We start from the raw sequence: 19,984 nt of genomic DNA, 5'->3' as shown, positions 1-19,984 counted from the left end.
ATCGGAACCGGCTTCTTCTTTTTCTGAGCAAACCAACTTTCCCATGGCCAAACTTCAAGTTTGAGCTTTGGCAACAACAACTCTTGTCGCTGGCTCGCTGCTAAAATGGTGAGAAGGGAAGGATGACAAAAACCAGGAACTTGAGCCAGTATTTAAGCTCTCTTTTCAAGTCAAGGGACTCAAGTCTTCTCGGAAAGTTCTAGTATGGCCAGTTTGTCTTACATCAAGTCATCAACGGTTTCTTTCCAAGGTTAGGGCTGCACGGCATTGACTGCAATTCAGTGGGCTAGTTGGGCCGACTACAAATGCATTAACGATAATCAATTTTGCTGAAAATAGGGCCCTTTTAGTAAGGGATCTTTTTTTTTATTCTTTTCTAGGGATAAAGCATTAGACCAACTTTTCGATCATATTTTTGTATCTCAACCGTTCATTTTTTAGGTCTTAATGTGTAGATCACTTCTGCAAATTTTCAGTCAAATCGGTAATCATTAAGGTATCGAACTAGATTAAATCAATGGACGAACCGAATCTGTCCAACCTAAACCGTTCATACATATAATTGTAAATCGCAGTTTTGAATGCCTTAACGATAATTTAGCTGAAAATTTGCATAGGTGATCTACACATTAGGACCTAAAAACTGAACTGTTGAGATGCCAAAATATGATCGAAAAGTTTGTCTAATGCCCTATCCCAAAAAATGAATCCCTCACTAGAAGGGCCCTATATATATATATAGGTCCTAATGTGTAGATCACCTATGCAAATTTTCAGCTAAATTGATTATCGTTAAGGCATTCAAAAATGCGATTTACAATTATATGTATGAACGGTTCAGGTTGGACAGATTTGGTTCGTCCATTGATTTAATCTAGTTCGATACCTTAACGATCACCGATTTGACTGAAAATTTGTAGAGGTGATCTACACATTAAGACCTAAAAACTGAACGGTTGAGATTGTGAAATGTAATCGAAAAGTTGGTCTAATGCTCTATCTCTAGAAAAGACCAAAAAATGGATCTCTTAGTGGAATGGCCCTCTATATATATATATATATATATATATATATATATATATATATATATATCAGATAATCAGATCATATCTATAGCGGAGCTCCGCTTTGAAATTAACGTGTGAAGTTCGAGTTTTTGGTCATTTTTCTGTCACATATCCACATCTCGACCGTTCGATTTTTAGGTACTAGTGTATAGATCATCTCTGCAAATTTTCAGCCAAATTGATGATCGTTAAGGCATTGATAACTGCTTTAAAGCTAGTACGATTCAGGTTGACAAATTCAGTCCGTCCATTGGTTTAAGCGAGTTAGATACCTTAACGATCATCAATTTGGCTGAAAATTTGTGCAGAGATAATCTATACAGTAGTACCTAAAAACTGAACGGTCGAGATGTGGATATGCGACCGAAAAGTGACAGAAAACTCAAACTTCACACTTTAATTTCAAAGCGAAGCTTCACTCTGGATAGGATATATACATATATCCTATCCAGGGTGAAGCTTCGCTTTGAAATTAAAGTGCGCATTTAGAGTTAGGGTCACTTTTCGATCGCATATCAACATCTCCACCATTCAGTTTTTAGGTACTAATGTATTGATCATCTCTGCAAATTTTCAGTCAGATTGATGATTGTTAAGACATTGACAACTGCTTTAAAGCTAGTACGGTTAAGGCATTGATAATTGAATCTATCCAGCCTGAACCGTACTAGCTTTATGGCAGTTATCAATGCCTTAACAATCATCAATTTGGCTGAAAATTTGCAGAGATGATCTATATATTAGTACCTAAAAACTGAACGGTCGAGATGTGGATATGTGAACAAAAATTGACCCCAAACTCTAAATGCGCACTTTAATTTCAAAACGAAGTTTCGCCCTAAATAAAATATATATATATATACACTTTAGTTATATGTTTTCAAATTATCAACTCACTTTCTCTCTATTTAACTTTAGTCAAAGAGAAAAAATTCTAGCCCACCCCATTTTTCAATCCTAGATCCGCCACTGACTGCAAAGGCCTATATACAATCGTTGCAAGATAGAACGATAGTATGCTTAGTCTGACTTGATGAATGTGAAAGCCTCATTTTGTTTATGTTGAATGACTTTGCATATGTAAAGCCTCTAGGCTTTTGTCTTGTGGCATGACTACTAAAAGATGGGTGATCACTACAGTTTAAGGGTTTGTTCGACATTGCTTCTTGATTTGTCAAAAACGTTTCAATTTGTGTCTTAAAATAGTCGGATTGTGTAGCTGTTGGGAAGCATAAAGATCAACTAATGTCCAAATTGCAACGCATTTAGATGAAGGTGTTTTGTAGGTTACAAATTTTGGTTCCATAAAAGTTTCTTAGACGCATTCCGAACTTGGATAAAAGTTTATGAGCTTCTGATAAAAGTGTTTTCAACAAAAAACTATCCGAACGAAGCACTTTTATAAAATAAATTACATAAGAGACGGTCCAAAAGTGAAATTCATAATCCAAATCTACTTGGGCTCAACTTAGATTTCAAAGTTCTAATAACCTATTTAAGACAAAGCCCATTCTTTTAGTTTTATATTTGAGGGCTTTCTGCACATTTGGAACTTAGATGAAAGTCTTTGTGCTTCAACGCTTCCAACTCCAAAGTACCACGTGTTCGGGACAATTATTATGTTGTCTTAGACTATCACGTGTCTGTGGTTTCGATAACTAGATTACTGAAATACCTACATGGAGGGGAAAAAAATAATGAAAATAGACCAATCATTAGTGAAGACCACATGAAGTGATGAAATAATTAGATTGTCATGAACCACGGACACATAGTAATCTGAAATTGCTAAATCTCGCAATGGGCCCCTAGATATGCACAAGGGTTGCTCCAAACGCAACTTCATAGTCCAAATTCTTTTTGGGCTTGACTTAAGATTCAAAGTTTTGAGCAAACTATTCAATATGAAGCTCAATTCTATAGACTATAGTTACAGATTTGGAGGCTGAGGAGAGAAAGAACTAAAGCAAAGAGACTTAGGATGCCTCAATAATTCAGTTTGCTCATTCCCTTTCCCACTAGGGTCACTTACTTGATGTTCTTGGGAAGAAGCATCTGAGAGGTACATTACAGTTTCACCATATTAGTACAAAACTCCAAACTCCAAAAGAGCTTGAGGGCCAGGCCACATATTGCACACACTGATGAAGGCACCAACTTTAACTGCTGCTCCTCACAACTTTATAATCATACAGTGGGGGAAGCTAAGTTAGATTGCTTTGAAATCATGATAGGCTGAGGATGCAGAAACAGTAAAAATCAGAGAGCATTATCATGGTAAATAAAAGGAAGAGAATAAAAATGATGAACATCATCAATACCCCTCCCACAAAAACGTGTGGTCATCATCAACCAATGAAAAAATCCTGCAAATTTTCATTGCCCCACAGTCACATTCATCTCATCCCAACTAAATGAGTAAGTCTTCAACGCAGATGCAGGAGTCGTGCCATAGAAATTAGAACATGTTCGCTAACCATATTCAAAATAAGATAATACCTCATAACTAAAAACACCCTCCCATTTTATTCACACACACTCAATCTTTAGTATTGGCCGTCTTGCTTGGTGGCATGAAACATCACACTAATTACATTGCATTAATTCTAATAACATATCTCTCATACTTAAAACAGCTCATATTTTACGCACAGAAAAAATATCTAAAATATCATTACTTTTTATGAACTTATACGCGTCATGATCTTTTACTTAATAATTGTACCATAGATTTGTCCGACCACAATGTGAGATCTCCTCATCTCATCACCCTCAATCTTTTTTACCAACATCTCTCTTTATTCATTTTCTAGGGGTCAGTTTTCAGTAATGTGGTGGTGGGGAAGAGAAAGGGGGTTGTGTCTGTGTTAAGTTGTTATCAATCTATCTGTCTTTATTATCTTTTCTGTGCCCTCTTTTGTATTTGTTAGCTTATTATATGAGAAAATTAATTTAAATAACTATCTGATATTCAAAGGGGGTACTGGGTTCTTCTTCTTCCTCCTCCTCCTTGGGTTGCTGGTACTGGGTCATCAGGTGGACTAGAAAAGAGAGCGTGAATGAAGCAAAAAGTTGTGGACACCATCCAATGTCACCGAATCTAGCACGTGGCTCATCAGTCGAGGTCTCTCTCTCTCTCTCTCTCTCTCTCTCTCTACCCAATGATATTAAAGCTTTTACCAACTTACTTGCCAATGGTTACTGCGGCTACTCTGAGAGGCCATTTACCAAAGGACTTGGCTTTTTCCCTATTCTTCTACTGAACTGCCTCTGTCAAGTTTCCTTTTCTTACATTTTTGGGTTGCTGGGTTACTCAGAATCTATGGTGGACAGTGAAAGAGCATAGTGATTTTGCTTCTCCATGCATTTCTTTTCCTCTTTTACTTTCCAATCTACCCAATGGGAATCGTCAGGACACGGGAGGAAGAAAATGCAAAAGCTTCCATGGCGAATCAAAGCAAAAATTCAATTATTCATAGTCAAGAACAATTAAATTAGTCACTGTTGACAGTGACAGTGTGTTCCAACATTCTGGAATTTCAATATAGAACACCGGAAAGATGAGGCTCAATGCTCGCCAGATACAGAATGAAGATGAAGAAGTGAAGTGGAATATGAAAAGCTTTATTTGATGAGAAGCTAATAATGATGATACAAATGGGTTCCAAATTACAACTTCCTGTTGAAAAACAGGGCCACATAAAAATATACATAAACATGCAGCAAAAGGTCCTCTGCAGCTAGTATACATGGTGGCTCTGTGCCGAAAATAAATAACTCTGTTAATACATTACAACAACAGGAGTCTAACCTCTAAATCTCTCTTTATTAATAATAATCACTAGAAGCAAAGCTGGTATCCCATAAGCTCTCAGCCAATGGTAAAATGAATGGCAGTTGAGCTCTCGAGCCTCTGTATACCTCTCCTCCCATAGCTACGATTACGATGATATTTAAATGTGAAACAATGATTGCCATATGAAGCATTTACCTGCTATGCTGCTATATACCCATCCATGCATTTACCAGCCATATTCAGGTGTCATGAAAGGTAAGCTTCAATGCCGAATCTTGAATCATGGGAATATAAATAATAAATCCAAGGGTGTTCCATCAAGTGATCAAGTGAGCCTCAATGCAGAGTTTTCATCCATGGTCCAAACAAAGCCAGGCATGTCAAACCTTGGACCAGCAACAGACCTGTATATATAGAGCTTCTCAACAGGACAGCTCTCCGGCCTCGATTCTGGGTGTCCCCTCTCGTCAATAACTTCCACATTAAGCCGGGGCAACTTCTGACCTAGCAGCTTACATGCTCCATAACTCACTGAGCAAGAAGACATCCAAAGGGATCGCATTGTCTCCAGCTTTGCAGCATTGGCCAAAAGAGCCTTGTCACCAAAAGGACAGTCCCTAATCTCAAGTTTCCGAAGATTATCACACCCCGATAGCACATGATGAAGTCCCAGGTCAGAATCTCCAGCAAAGGCTAGCGAAAGCATCTCCAACCTTTTGCCATAAGTACCAATGTACTCAAATGCGCGATCAGTTAACAGACCAGAAACAGACAGGCGCCGGAGATCTTTGCAGTGCTCAACAATGGCCCCGAAACCCACATCAAGTGGCTCATGCGTGAGATAGTCCGGAGTTCGGGGCTCAATAATACAAAGGCGAAAACAAGTAAAGTTAGGTTGATTCCTGGCAATGGTCATCAATGCATCATTAGACATTTGTCGGCAGAAGTACAGAACTGACTGTAGCTTTGGACAGCCCTCAGAAACAGAAATGAGGCCTCGTTCTGTCAAGGACACATTTGCTTCCGCCACAAACGGATCAGATGGAAACACCCTCAACTCTCGTAGATCCTTGCAAGACGCCGCCAAGGCATCAAGGCCAACATCTTCAATATAATCCAATACCTGTAGGCATATTACTAATTAGCAACATAATGGAATTGGCAAGCATATATCTGTACGCTGAACCATAAGAGAACAGAAATTGAAAAAATTGCCAGGATAGTTACAAAAACAATACATGAAATTAAACATACCCAAAGGCGCTGCAAATTTGGGCATTGACTGACAAGCTTTATAAGGTCAGGACTTTGAATAATGGCATAGCTCAAATTCAGTGATGTTATCCCAGGGCAGATAGAATACACAGCTGGAAGATAAGTTGGGACCACATCCCAAAACCCAGAAAGGCTCTTGAGTTCCTTGCAGGCCGAGAGGGCACTTGATAAGTTCGACAACACATCAGACCGCAATTCAGCTGAGTAGGCCCCTGTCCCCAACTCAACCAGCTGAGGCGCACGGTTAAGTAGATTAGATAGCCTGTCAAGGGGCACTGCACGGTTGAGCCTGAGACTCCTCAGGTTGGGACACCTACCCACCAGGCGCTCGAGGGCAGAGAAACTAACCTCAGAGCCCAAGCATGCAATGTTAAGGGAGACGAGTGATGTGTAGGTATCAGGAAAATGGCTCAGCCAATGCCCACTCAGGTCCTCCACTTCACTCTCATGCAAGTCCAACTCCCGCAAATTCCTGCATTAGAAGGGAGGTTTCACAATATAAGCAACATTAAGAATTGTACCTAATGCAGCTGCTTTAAGTAATTTAAGGAGACTCGAGTGCAATTATTCAACTAACTTTCCACAAATCAAAGTACATGAAAATAACTTGACCATTTTGTACCAAAAAAAAAAAAAATAACTTGACCATTTAAGAAAGAAAAATTCACAATTCTCTGCCAATCTGAGTTTTCCAAAAACAAGAACTAATAATGAGAAAGTAGATCAAAAGAGTCTTTGACAAGTAACTTGAAGGATCTTCACAGAAGCTTACTCTATCAACGAAAAGAGGCCTTCCTTTACTATAGAAACAAAAAGTAAGAAAAAAAAAAAAAGAACATGGTTGAAAAATTCAAAATGAATCTACACTGTCCAAAGAGCAACCATCCAAAATTTGAAAAGAACCTTACACCACAACAGTCCAACACAAACAAAGTATCCAAACAGAAAAAGTAACCCAGGTAATCTTGCCTAGATTTTGCACATTAACAATTGACAGAACAATGAGTTCCACTCAGATCTATGAAAAACAAATGCAGAAAATGAGGGAAATAACACAAGCAACAGAGCTTCACCTTCATTCCAATCCAATCACTGAACGTCAATAACAGACCAAGGAATACTAGCAAAAACTGGGATAATACCCCCACTAACCCATCAAAGGCAACAATGTGAAGCTCAACTCAAACCAAATCTGATACCTTTACTATCATTGACCCCTTAAAACCATAACCCACAAGTACAAAAAACCGCTGCATCAAAATGTAGCAGAAAAGTTAAGAAATTTTATCATCTTCAAATCATGAGTTTTACTATTTGAGGTCTTTACTAAATTTGGAAATTAAACTCCAGCAGACTGTACTTAAGTGCTTAATTAGTAAAGTCCACCCATTTTCCCTAAAGGAAATCCACAAGATCCAAACTTGTATCATTTTCCTCCTTTTCCATCGTCCTCGGAATCCAAACATAAACACCAAAAGCTCAAGAAAACCAACCAAAATCAAATAACACCAATAACACACAAAGAAGCAAAAAAACTTTGGAATCAAACCATACGCAGTGCAATAGAGAGAGATGAACCTGCAATTAGCGGCAATGGAGGCAAGGCCATCGGTACTGAATCCCTCACAGGACGAAAGCACGAGGAGCTTGAAATTCTTGAAAGACTTGGCAATCAGCTCCAAGCTCTCGTCGGTGACGACCATCCTCTTGAGCCTGATCTCCTCGAGCCACGGATAAGCACTGGCCATGGCGGCGATCCAGGGATACACGTAGCCACCCCAGCCCTCCGGGACCAGATTGAAGTCGGCGAAGTGAGGCTTCCCTTTGAGCGTGATGGATCTAACGTCTGGGAACCGTCTGATCAAAATCATAGGGCTCACAGCGTAGCAGTTCCCAACGAATATCCTCCTCCTGCACCACCGCTCGATCTCGTACCACGACTTGCACACCAGCGAGATCGAGTTCCGGTCGCCGTCCGACTGCAGGAACGAGAACACGTGCTCCAGCACCTCCTCCGGGAACGACCTCTCCATTTTCAGCATTTCCCAAACCTCGAAAATCGATTTCAAATCCGAACGCTGAGGGCAGAGAAACAGAGAAGAGGAGGAAGAAGAAGAAGAAGCAGGAGGAGGAGCTTAGAGACTGTGTTTAGGGGTGGGTGTGAGATTTTAGATCTGAGACTCCATTGTTGAGACTTGAGAGCTTATTGGTTCTCACAGTCTAGAAGAAGAGAGAGAGAGAGAGAGAGGAGAAAGAGAGAGAGGATAAGGATTTTATGTTGGGGCTGGGGGCGAGGTTAGCTTTTTAACCATGGTTAAAAACTAATGGTGGGGTTCTGTGCGACTGGTGCTGGTTCACTCCCGCGATCTCGACACGTGTAAGTCATGATTTTCCAGCCGTCGGATGCGCGGTGGCAGTGGGGTGGTCTTATCCGCTGGGGCGACCAAGGGCAGCCGCAGAAAACGGGTGTACGTAAGGGAGTGGAGCCAGGGAAGCGATATTTTTTGGAGGATCTCGTCGTCTCGTGAAATTATCGCGAGAAAATGGAGGAGGAGTTGGGTTGGGGTAAAGTGTTGTGATGTGTACCGTAATGGGTAGTGTGTGAGGGCGGGGGAATCTCATGATTCGCATTGCACGGCTGGATCTGTGGGAAGAGTAATATTGTGGGGACCACGATTTCGCTAGGGTAGAGATGGGGGTTAAAATAATAATAATAATCGTTAATTGGTCTAAAATAATAAGGAATGATTTGATGTGAAGTCGCCTGGTTATCATGACATCACGGCCGTCCAATCATGTGTGACTGTATCATTCTATCAGTTCCACAAATCAAATCCACAGTGTACCCCCTTGTCAATCATATGTATTATTACTAGTTTACCTTCTTTCTTTGAATGTGGATAAATAGTAACAATTTGGCTCCGAGTAAAATTTTACTATTTCTTGGAATTTCTGTACCGGGAAGGATTCAGTGCACTGACGTGCACTTACACCGACATAAATGAATAGTTAGATTATATTAAATACACTTTTAGGTTATTAATAAAAATATTAATTATAAATATCAAAGATTGAAATCATCTTATAAGTGTTGGGTCATTTATACCGTCGGTGCATAAAATAATTTCGACTATTCTACTAGTATATACTTCAAATCTTTCTAATAAGATAATATATGCGCAGTTTTATTCTCCCATTTTTACTTAACTTCCGCTAGACTCAAAAAAACAATAGTATTTATAAGTATTGTAATTCACTAAATTTAATTTTTCGGTGTTACAGTGGAAGCTTCCTGAACTAAACCAATAATAAATGCAAGTGGCCAAGCTTTTGATTCGCGAAATTAGAGCATCGGAAAATAAAATTTAATTCTTCACAAAACTTGTCTAAAATGAAAGTTGTCAAGTTTGGCTAAAATGAAAAATAAATACACAAAAGTTGGGTCTTTTTATTCTTCATATGCGACAAGACACGTATAATTTGTTTATGGAGAAAAAAGAAAGGATAACCGAAATAGGAAAATTAAAAACTGTAGAGATATAATAGTAGCTAATAATAGCATATCACTTATTATCCAATTGAATGGTCATGATGGGCAGGGAAATTGTTCAGAGGTACTTCTACTAAAAAAAACTCCACGTGGCATGTTAAACAAAGACCATTCGATGTGGACGTTTTTAACGGTGTACGGTAAAAAGACGAGTAATACATACGGAAGCTTCTGTGGGTATTTAATTTTGCGTACCGTAAAAACGGTTAAAAAGCCGAATAATTTCACTAACGGCCGCAGCGTACGAAAATACCCTCCTAGGATCACAACCCAATAACTATGCTCGCGAATAAATGAGGGGTAGAAATGTCAGTTCAAGAAAGGACATGGTACTATTGGGATCCACTGCCACGGCATGGACTACATAGACCTTGTCCCTTTTCGTGTCGAGTTGGAAATGAACGGTTCAAATTTGGAGAGAGGTTAATCTTGACCGTCCGTTGGCTGAATGGTAGAGCTTGTCTCTACTCGGTATTAATTTATTACAGGAACAGCAAAAAGCGTTTCCAGAAAAATAAATAAATAAAAATAAATTTCGCTCAGAAACTTAGGTCTTAATCAGTTAATTAGTTTTTTAATCTTCAATATTTAAATGGTTAGCTGAGTTGTCATGCACGTAAAGATGATTTTTTATTGGTGAAAAATCGTGATTAAGATTTAAAAAATAATATATTTAATAAAGAAATCAAAGGATTTAATTATTAACCCCACGCTCGGTTCTCCGGGAATCTCTCATCTTCTCAAGTGTAATTGCTTGCTGTATTTCGGTTTTGAAAACATTTTTGCTGCATCAATCACTCAAATGTTCACGTATTTAGTTTTATTTTCTTTAAATAAATTTAATACAATTCTTGAGTCTTAAATATTTATGAACTGTATGATGTTTATCTTAATATTCAACAATATTTGAATGATATAATACACAATTTTTATCATGTTAACGTAATGACAGTTAGCCCCCCCCCCCCCCCCCCCCCCCAAAACCCAATTTTCCTTTCAAAATGTTTTCTCTAAGACGAATTCTAGGAACTATAAATAATGCAAAGATAAATAATGAAGAAAAATTGTACTCTTCCCCAATTCTCAATGCAGATGTACAATTATAATAATCCAAACTTATGACTTTGTTATAATGTTTTGGTACTTAAACTGATAGTATATTTCCAATTTTCACCTACTAAGGTTTTGACGTATATTTTTTTTTGTTAATACCCATACAAGTGAAGCAGCACGTTCAATGGGGATGATTAAAGAAACCAAACTATGTAGAAAAAAGATTAGTAATAGCATGATACTATGAGCAAACCTAAGTTGTGACAGCTGAGCGAAATGTATGCTGGCACATATAATTCAGGTAAGGCACTGTAATTGTTTGTATATTTTAAATAAGTTAATGACATATTATTCAGCCAAACTATCGTTATGATTTAACAAAGTAAATTTAAATTCTCAAACAATCTAACAATAATTATTTTTCCAGTGAAGTTAAAAATATGAAGAAAGTAATTATTTCATGTATAAATGTAGGCCCTTAGATACCCATTTTTGCATAGGAATCACCTTTACTGTCACACTGTGCATCTCCTAGGTCCTTTCTCATGTACGCTATTCTACTGTTTGGTATCGATCTTTCCCCAAGTGGGTAGGCTGTGGACACTGGACAGAGAGGTTCAAAAAAGAAAACTGCCATATCCCTCTAACCTCGTACACAACTACTAATAAGAACAACATTAGGCTTTTAACATTTTCTTAAATCCCAGTAATTATGAAGGATTATATTGTAAACCTTCTTCTTCTTTTTTGGACTAGTGGCCTAGCTATCGCTTTCAATTCGGAATCCAATATATTTGAGGTTGATAATTTATTTATTTTCTTACGGGAATAAATAAGTATTGTGATGAACATTTCTTTTAAATATAATAAAAAAAAAACACGCAATAAGTAACCGTGCACCGAATTCTCACATGTACTTTCAAACACTCATATTAACTTTCACAACTTGTATTTACAAAATGCTTTTCACGTTGATCACAAGTGTAACACTCCCTCTGGTCTAATTGTGTAAATCTGTCTTTTATAATTGAAAATTTTAAACTCAACTCATGATTCATAAACATCCAATTGTTAAATAATGATAAAGAGAAAAGCAAGGTTTATTGACGTATGAAATGTGAAGCAAGCCAGTAGGATCAAATGGCAACAGAAAAATCTGAGGGACATGATTTCATATGGAGATACTTGGTCTAAATTAATGAACACTTTAATGTAATTGAAAGCTATGATATGATGCCCCATGACTTGTTTGCGCATCAAGTGATTCATATCATAGATATAATTATACCTCTGCACGTGATGGAAACCTAAGTTCGATAATTTGTTAATGACATTTGATAATATTGTCAATTTCTTATATGTTAGTGGAAGAGTCTTTATCTTATCATTGATTAAACTTTAATCACCCTCTCCATCTATTTCATGACCAATCAGTGCTTCCAGCAAAGTGTGAATCAGTATACTATGGATGGTATGTAACACAAGACACCAATCGAATTCGAGCTATATTTTTAATAGAAATGTATAATTTTCATCGAGCTATATTTTTAATAGAAATGTATAATTTTCATTAAAGGAAAAATTATATCAAGAGAGACAATAATAAATATTGAGAAACTCAGTTGTTATACATTTTTTTACTGGGAAAATTTCAAGAAGAGTACATGAAGTATCGGCCATTCTAACCTTTCGTGAATCAACTTTCGAAACTATCAAAACGGTACATCAAGTTCAAATTTCTACCCAATTTGAGTACATGCTGTTACGGACACCGTTAACTTTATATAATTATTCATTGATTAAAGGGTAATATAGTATTTTTACAGTTTCCTCTCTCTCTCTCTCTCTCTCTCTCTCTCTCTCTCTCTCTCTCTCTCTCTCTCTCTCTCTCTCTCTCTCTCTCTCTCTCTCTCTCTCTCTCTCTCTCTCTCTCTCTCTCTCTCTCTCTCTCTCTCTGTCTTCCTTCTCAAGTTCCTGGGCTTTGTCTCTTGGTTCTCTCCTTCATTGCTAGTAGAGCGATGGAAACCAATTCCCCATCATCTTCTTCACATCCCTCGCCCAAATCTAGGGTTAGCGCTCTTCCAATTTCCCTAACCACTCATTTACAAACCCATAATCCCTATTCACTCCTCTCTTCTTCTTCTTCTTCTTCTTATTCTGCATCAATTTCATCCCCACAGCTTCAACCTTCAACCACATTCCTAATCTTGATCAATTATACTCCAAACTCTGCAACGAGGTCGTTCCCAAATCGGAGACAGTCTCCAAGTGGTTCATCACCACCTTCTCCATCTAAGACATCGTAGTTACTGCATCGGAGATTGGCTTCTCAATCAGACCCAGAAAAGCTTCGATGACCACAAAGCTCTCATCTTTCTGCCCAACTACATAGCTCGACAGTTCCTCACCACCTTCTTCCTCCATGCTGCGACTACCGCATCTCCTCCACTTCCAAATCCACACCCACCAAACCAAACTACCCTATGTAGGATTGGTTGACTTGCTGGCTCCTTGATAGATCAGATTGGGGAGATCGCGGTGGCTGTCGGTAAGGTGAGGGAGATCGCGGAGGTTGGCTGGGATTGGTTCGCTAATTGCAGGCCCGGCCGGCGGCCTGGTGTGCTATTGCAGATTCGGAGGCGGTCTGATGGGGACGAGGTCGGGGCGACGTGGCGTGGCTCTGATCAGATTGTTCCGATCTGGGTTGGCTCGTTTGCCTACGATCTGGGTATGGATCCGATTTATAGGGTTGCTGCCTCCTCGAGGCGTGATGTGGCTGCCAGAAAGTTGATGGTGGCGGTCCAGCTGAAGTGGTGTGGTGGTTTCGGTCAGTACAAGGGAGGGAGAGAGGGTGCTCAATTTAGTTGAGTTTTTTTTTTTTGTTTTTTTTTCATCATCCTTGAAAAGACAGATTTATCCTCAGAAATTTGACAGAAAACATATTAATTAACGGAGCATGTAACGGCATACACCAAACTTAGGTCAAGATTTGAAATTCATGTACCATTTTGATAGTTTCAAAAGTTGATTCACGAAAGGTTAGAATGGCCGATACATCATGTACTGTTCTTGAAATTTTCCATTTTTGACTTAAAAAGGCTCAAACCATAACCACCGAAGTTGATTATTTGCATAGGTTATCAAAAACAAGTACTTCCAACAATCTTGAACAAGTTCTCATAATTAACAGCGTCCCACTTTTATATCGTGTCCTAATAGACTACATTATGTGTGAAGACCACTCGTCAACATATTGTACAACAAGAACATATGAATGATAATACAATTAGTCTCCAAGAATAATAACATGATCATGGCTCCACACTAAAACCAAACCCTAGCTCGACTGAATACGAGTTTATTTGAACTAGACAACAACTAAAACGCAAATACCTCAAAAAAAAAGAAAAAGAGTGAGTTAACACAATCTGCTTTACTCTTCTAAAATGACGATTATAACCTATCAGAAAGTCAGAAACAACCTTGGTAACACACCACGCAGTGATCTATCGATCACATGAAATTAGTTGCCGAAACGCTCACCACCGCCATATGAGATAAGGTTCAAAACTTGACCAATTAACAACCTTGACACCTAAAAACCAAAAAAGAACAAACAAAATATATTTGGTCACAACCACCACACGCTGACGAGGCAAGATGTATATGAGGGATGTGATTAGGTTTTTTTGTTGTTTCCATTATAGCTGGAGTGATCTTAGTTTATATTTATTTATTTATTTATTTTGTTATGAAAAGAAAGACATACTCTTATGAATTAATTCAAATGAAATGTTGAGGACACAAAAGAAGTTACAAAATAAACTAAACAAGAACATTGTGATTTTTTTTTTTTTTGTTCAATAGAGCTTTGATACCTTGAACCAAGTTACTAAGATGTTGACACCCCAGGAAATGGAGCATGCACCTATTGTCATGGCTATAGTGTCTTCCTAGAGCTATAGGGCTCGGATGTTAGTGGCATCAAATAGGAAATGTGGCAAACTTTTGTTGACCACAACTTGCAAAAGAACAAAATGTGGATAAGAATTGTTAATCGACTCTGGTGCATGTTAGATGGCTCCGACTAATAAGGAAAATCAGAAAAAGTAAAGCATGTATCATGTATGTGTAGTTGACTGGCTATGAATTTGTCCTCACGGGGGTTAATCAACCATTAACCATGGAAAAAATGCTTATCCAATGAATGAAAGTTCTTGTTATTACTTAACAACGTGCAAATATAGGCTAGAATGTCAATCTCTGCCCACGAGAGATATAGTACTTCTGGTTTAGAGCATTGCTCTAATAAGCAACTAAGCTCTCTCGATCTAGTCTCCCCTAGAATTCCGGATCCTCTAGTAAATGTTAGATCTAAGACATAATTAGATCTGTGTTATTTTCTCATTTCTGTAGAATTTGGGTGAATGTACGGCTCCGATCAAGTCATTATGGACGGAAAATATTATCAGATGTCAATTGATTATAAAATAAAACAAAACGAACTATGTGCATTTAGAAAAATGAAAAATACACAATTTCCACAATGCACTAAATATAGTCTAGGGCATGGGATCCCATTGAGGGTAAATACCATATCACCCGCATTTGCGAGGTAAAGGTAAACTGGTAACTGGTAAACTGATAAAGCGCGCAAAGCACCAGCTTACACCGGAGACAAGAGACAAACAACCAAAGACCTAAAGACCAGAATTTGTGGGGGGATGGGGGGGGTCCCTAAACAAGAGCTGGCCGCGTGAGTAGTACGTACTTTGTAGTTTTAGAGATAGAAGAGGAGGAGACTAGAGAGGGGGCGGGGTGGCCTCCAAAGTCCAAAGTCGGCCTGCCCTAGTCGTGCCGGCCTGCACTGTCTAATCAAAACTTCAGTGACAGACACGACCTTTTTCCTTTACCTCTCTCTCTCTCTCTCTCCCCTCCTTGGCGTGAGCTTTTTATCTTTGTGCATGATCTGGAGCTGTGGTTTTGACGGGTGCAAGAAAAGCAACGGCACACATAGAAAAAGCAAGGCAAAGAAGCTTAGCTTAAGCTTAGAGCTTTACGAAAGTAATAGCAACAGTAAGTCAGTAACAGTGCTGCTTTGACAATGGCTATATCATCACCGACGGCGATAATCTCTCTCCTTCTTTTTACGTGTTTACCAGTACTGACGTGGCGGCTGCTGGTTGGGCGGGTCTATCTACTTAATCTGTATGGTTGACTGTGGTTTACGCTACGTCCAATTTAATCGTTATCATTGTAAAATTCTTTTATACAGTGATTTTCCACACTTACGTTGAGCTTTTGAAAAAGAAGGTTGCAATTTTACCTAATTTTTCGGCCTTATGAATGTGTGTTTGGCACGTGGCATAGTAGGTATAACTTTTACGTAAAACTAGGATTTGATTGGATGTTATAAGTACACGATTAGAATGTGGCTTTTGTATTTTCTTAAAGCGAGACTTATCTTTGATTTTTGTACGAAGGTGTTGTTTTCTCCGGGTTAAAACAAAAATTTGGATAGAGATGATGAGAAACCTTTTATAACACGCCGGATAAAGCTCTCATTAGCCCTGTCATGTTGACTAATCCTACAAAAAAGAAGTTAGATGAAGGAGGGCGGATAAAAGTGCATTTATTCGTAATTCCGGATTTTGTAATCATATCAATAAAGAATGTTAGTACTAAAAATGAGTTGTTCAAAGCAAATCGACACACTTCTTATCCTTTTTTTTTTTTTTTTTAACTATAAAATTTTTTACTCTTTTAATGCAAGATTTTACCTAAAAAATATTTTTTTACAGACCACGTGGTGAAACTTGAAGTCGATTTATGAGAACATGTGCGGCATGAGTGCTACGTCAACTCACGAACAATTTTGTTCTAATATCATGAATAATTTCAAGCATCAAACTCAAAATCAATTAGTAATAATAGATCGGCTCAATTCTTATAAACTCGATCCGTTGCAAGAGGTATATATGACAATACTTCCGATAATGCAAGATATTACTCTCGATACTTCTCCATTCCCCTTAATGATTTTGTCTCTAATTCGTTAATTCCTACGTACCTCTTTCGCGTCACAACTTGACAATGTACATCTAAACTAAAAACCCTAGACAACTGAAGATAGGTACCGAGATAAACGACAATAGATTCCCCCAACAATGCAGAACTTACGTGATCGAATACAATTCGTACCCAACTATCTGGTATGCATGGAAACGCTGCCATTTTCAAGCAAGCCGGCCAGTCGTACGTACGAACTGGGATCCAATTAAGTTAAGCCATGCAAGCTTGCATTATTGCAGTTGCGCATGCAGACATATAAATACATGTTCTACATATTAGATCGATATATGAATTGGTTTCCATCAAAAGTAGAGGCACCATGTTATATCCGCAGCCTTCCTTGAACCTTTCTGCTCAGTTTCTACAAGAAAGACAAACTAGGATTCGACACGCATGCTGCACGCAATAGCTAAGAATAGCTTGAGCCCATGAAATTCATGGTTTAATTGTTTATTTGGAAAGGAAACAACATTAGCCATCAATTAGAGATTATCTTTTGGCAAATCTGTTCCATTACGCCATTGCTTCGTTGCTTCGTGATCGATACTCATTCGGACAGTGCATGTATGCCATAAACTTTTAAATTTGTCCTATATGTGAAGAAAAATTAGGCATCTAAAGAAACTTGCGTGTTCTTGGTCAACATATACAAGTCATCGATCATTCCTTATGAAAACAAGTTCAATGATAGTTATTCCAACTCGTGATTGTTATCGTCTCGCATTTATTGCATAAATTATATTTTGTTTCATACTTCAGATTATTTAATGACTTTGGATTTGATTAATTTATTTTTTTGGATCTGATTAATTTATTATTGCAGCGTATATGTCGACACAAACAACTAATTATTCAATACAAGTGCATTGAGACTAAAAAGAGAGGGATCCACAATAAAAATAAAATCTTTTTGCAAGCGCGTGTTTTTCTTACATTCAATATTTATTCATAAATTCATTAAATAAGATATGAGATTCATTCTAATTCAATAACTCAGATATGAATAAGAGATAGTGTTTGAACAAAATATACGCTATATCTCATTTACACAAAGTAGGAGCTATGCATGAGCTACCATGGAAACACGTGGGTACAATTTCTACCACATTCAAGAATGTTACAGTCAGATCTAGCCAACGACAACAACTTCTCAAAATTTTGTATTCGTAAGAAAGCTGTTTGAGTTGTTCCGAACTTAAGCACTTTAAATTTGGGTTAGCGATCCACCTTACTGATCAAAACTTATGGCTCTCAGCTTGCCCTCACTTCTCGCATCCCGGCAAAACCCGACAGCGGAGAACCTGTGCTAGCTAATACTCCCAAAACCATAACTGGTACCACGATCTCCAGCTTGCTCCTGCAATACGTTCGTACCATATAGCATGCTTTGTGGGGTAAAAGAAGCTGATTAATGGGCAGCATCATTTGCCATAATGCTCATGTTCTTCAATTAAGGACCACTTTGGTGGGTGAGATCAAAACCTCACTCACATGACCAAGCTTGCATCTTATATTACACATGACTTTGAGTTATCAATTCTTATCTCTAGCGTTTCGATCAGTTCATTTCATGGGCCAGCTGCACCTTTTTGGTTCTAATTACATAGCTGTCCAGGTTCGTGGTCCTCACCATGGAGGGTTGATATTGATGGGATCCCGCTAAACCAGTTTGATCAGATGGCTATAGTTCATTGATTGAGCTAGCTAGCAAGGTACGAACTTCGTTATTAGACATTTGATGGTCCAGCCAATAATGGACCACCCATTCAAGGCTTAACCTGTCCCTCAGCTTTGCCGAATCTGGGACCATATTTCTGATGTTGATATTGTTCTTGAAAATGAGAGATAAATTGAATTAGGGCAACTAAGGTTGGGCCTTTTGGGCGCCTATGTATCCAGGTCTTAAAATATAAAGAGGCAAGGACCGTAGCATGGAGGGCCACATTACAGGGCCTTTGCGGCTCTCTCAAACACCTCTACATTTTTAGGCCCAAAATGTTGATTAGTTTTTTTGGGTCAATAGACTGCGGTAACCAAAATCAACCAAAAAAAAGAACATCCTCTTTGTCTCCAATGATAACAAGAAGGGAGAACTTTTTATGTCTAAAATACTTGAACATGGCATTTCTGCCTCACTAAAGATTTTTAGTATTGTTATATCAGTATTCAATAAGCAAACAACTGAACCAAGTCTTATGGTTAAATTTTAAAAAACTCAAATTTTGCCCTTACTTTATTAAAGCTCTATAAGGAGCTAATATAATATAAAAAGGATAGGGTGGACAATTGAAAAATATGAAAAATTCAAAAATCAAAAGAAAGGATGAGAACTGCTATGCAGCTATTTCTCAAAATCTCAACTGCAACTGCAGTTTTTCCTTTGTTTTTCTTTTCTTCGTTGAATTTTAGTTTGAAACAGAAAACAAATTATCCAACTGAAAAATAGGAAATAAAAAAACAAATTTACATATATGTGAGCATGCATGTGTAAAGAGGCTAGTAATTCTTTATGCTAATATTGAAGATAATTTGTCAAACATTAAGGACCGAGAAATATTATTTGTGCAAATTGTCTCTAGAGACCTTAGAAGCAGCAATGCGGTTCTAAACAGATAGGAAAACCATAAAAATTAGGCATAATTGCCAAAATACTCCCTAAATTTAGTTATAATTGTCAATTTGCACCCAAATTTGCAATTCCGAAAATTAACCTTATGAACTTAGCGAAGTATCCCCTCCATTAATTCTAACTTTTTCCATCCAAATGTGAGGGATATGCCCATACACATAAGGAGCAATATGGTCATTTCATTATTTTTATTTAACTTAATAACAAATATAAATTAAAAAAAAATAATGCGGAGATTTATGGCCTTTCACCTATTATTAACCAACATACTTTGCAATTTTTAGCAATTAAATTACATTATATTATGTTTCTGTGTGAGAATACGGAACGGGAACTAAGTGTGGATCATGATGGGGAGAGAGAGAGAGACACACAAGCATGTATAGTGGTTCACCTTGCCCTTGAGGCAAGGCCGCAAGGCTACGTCCACTTAGATATTTCTACTATGAGTGAGGTCAAGTAGCCTTTGTTGTGATACAAGTATGGGGATCATGGATCCCTCCTCTCTAAGAAGGGGAGGACTTCCTCTTATAGCTAAAGGA

At 38.0% G+C, this 19,984-nt stretch overlaps 1 protein-coding gene across 1 annotated transcript; it reads right to left on the bottom strand.

Annotated features, from left to right (window-relative positions):
• Window positions 1-4,670: 4,670 nt before the first annotated feature.
• LOC133735838 (protein TRANSPORT INHIBITOR RESPONSE 1-like) lies at window positions 4,671-8,412 on the bottom strand. The gene is made up of 3 exons (XM_062163263.1): window positions 7,717-8,412; window positions 6,118-6,610; window positions 4,671-5,986 (listed from the first exon to the last, which is right to left on the bottom strand). The coding sequence occupies exons 1-3, from the start codon at window positions 8,178-8,180 to the stop codon at window positions 5,189-5,191; spliced, it is 1,755 nt and encodes a 584-aa protein (XP_062019247.1). The 5' UTR covers window positions 8,181-8,412; the 3' UTR covers window positions 4,671-5,188.
• Window positions 8,413-19,984: the final 11,572 nt, after the last annotated feature.

The sequence above is a fragment of the Rosa rugosa genome, chromosome 3 (genome assembly GCF_958449725.1).
Source record: "Rosa rugosa chromosome 3, drRosRugo1.1, whole genome shotgun sequence".
NCBI lineage: Eukaryota > Viridiplantae > Streptophyta > Magnoliopsida > Rosales > Rosaceae > Rosa > Rosa rugosa.
This window is presented reverse-complemented; position numbering and strand designations above follow the sequence as displayed.

Excerpts from the sequence above, each read along its gene's own strand:
- LOC133735838 (XM_062163263.1), bottom strand. The coding sequence starts at position 8,180 with ATGCTGAAAATGGAGAGGTCGTTCCCGGAGGAGGTGCTGGAGCACGTG. Across the intron at positions 6,611-7,716 it reads TCCATTGCCGCTAATTGCAG|GAATTTGCGGGAGTTGGACT; the intron begins GTTCATCTCTCT and ends CTTCTAATGCAG. Across the intron at positions 5,987-6,117 it reads CAAATTTGCAGCGCCTTTGG|GTATTGGATTATATTGAAGA; the intron begins GTATGTTTAATT and ends ATATGCCTACAG.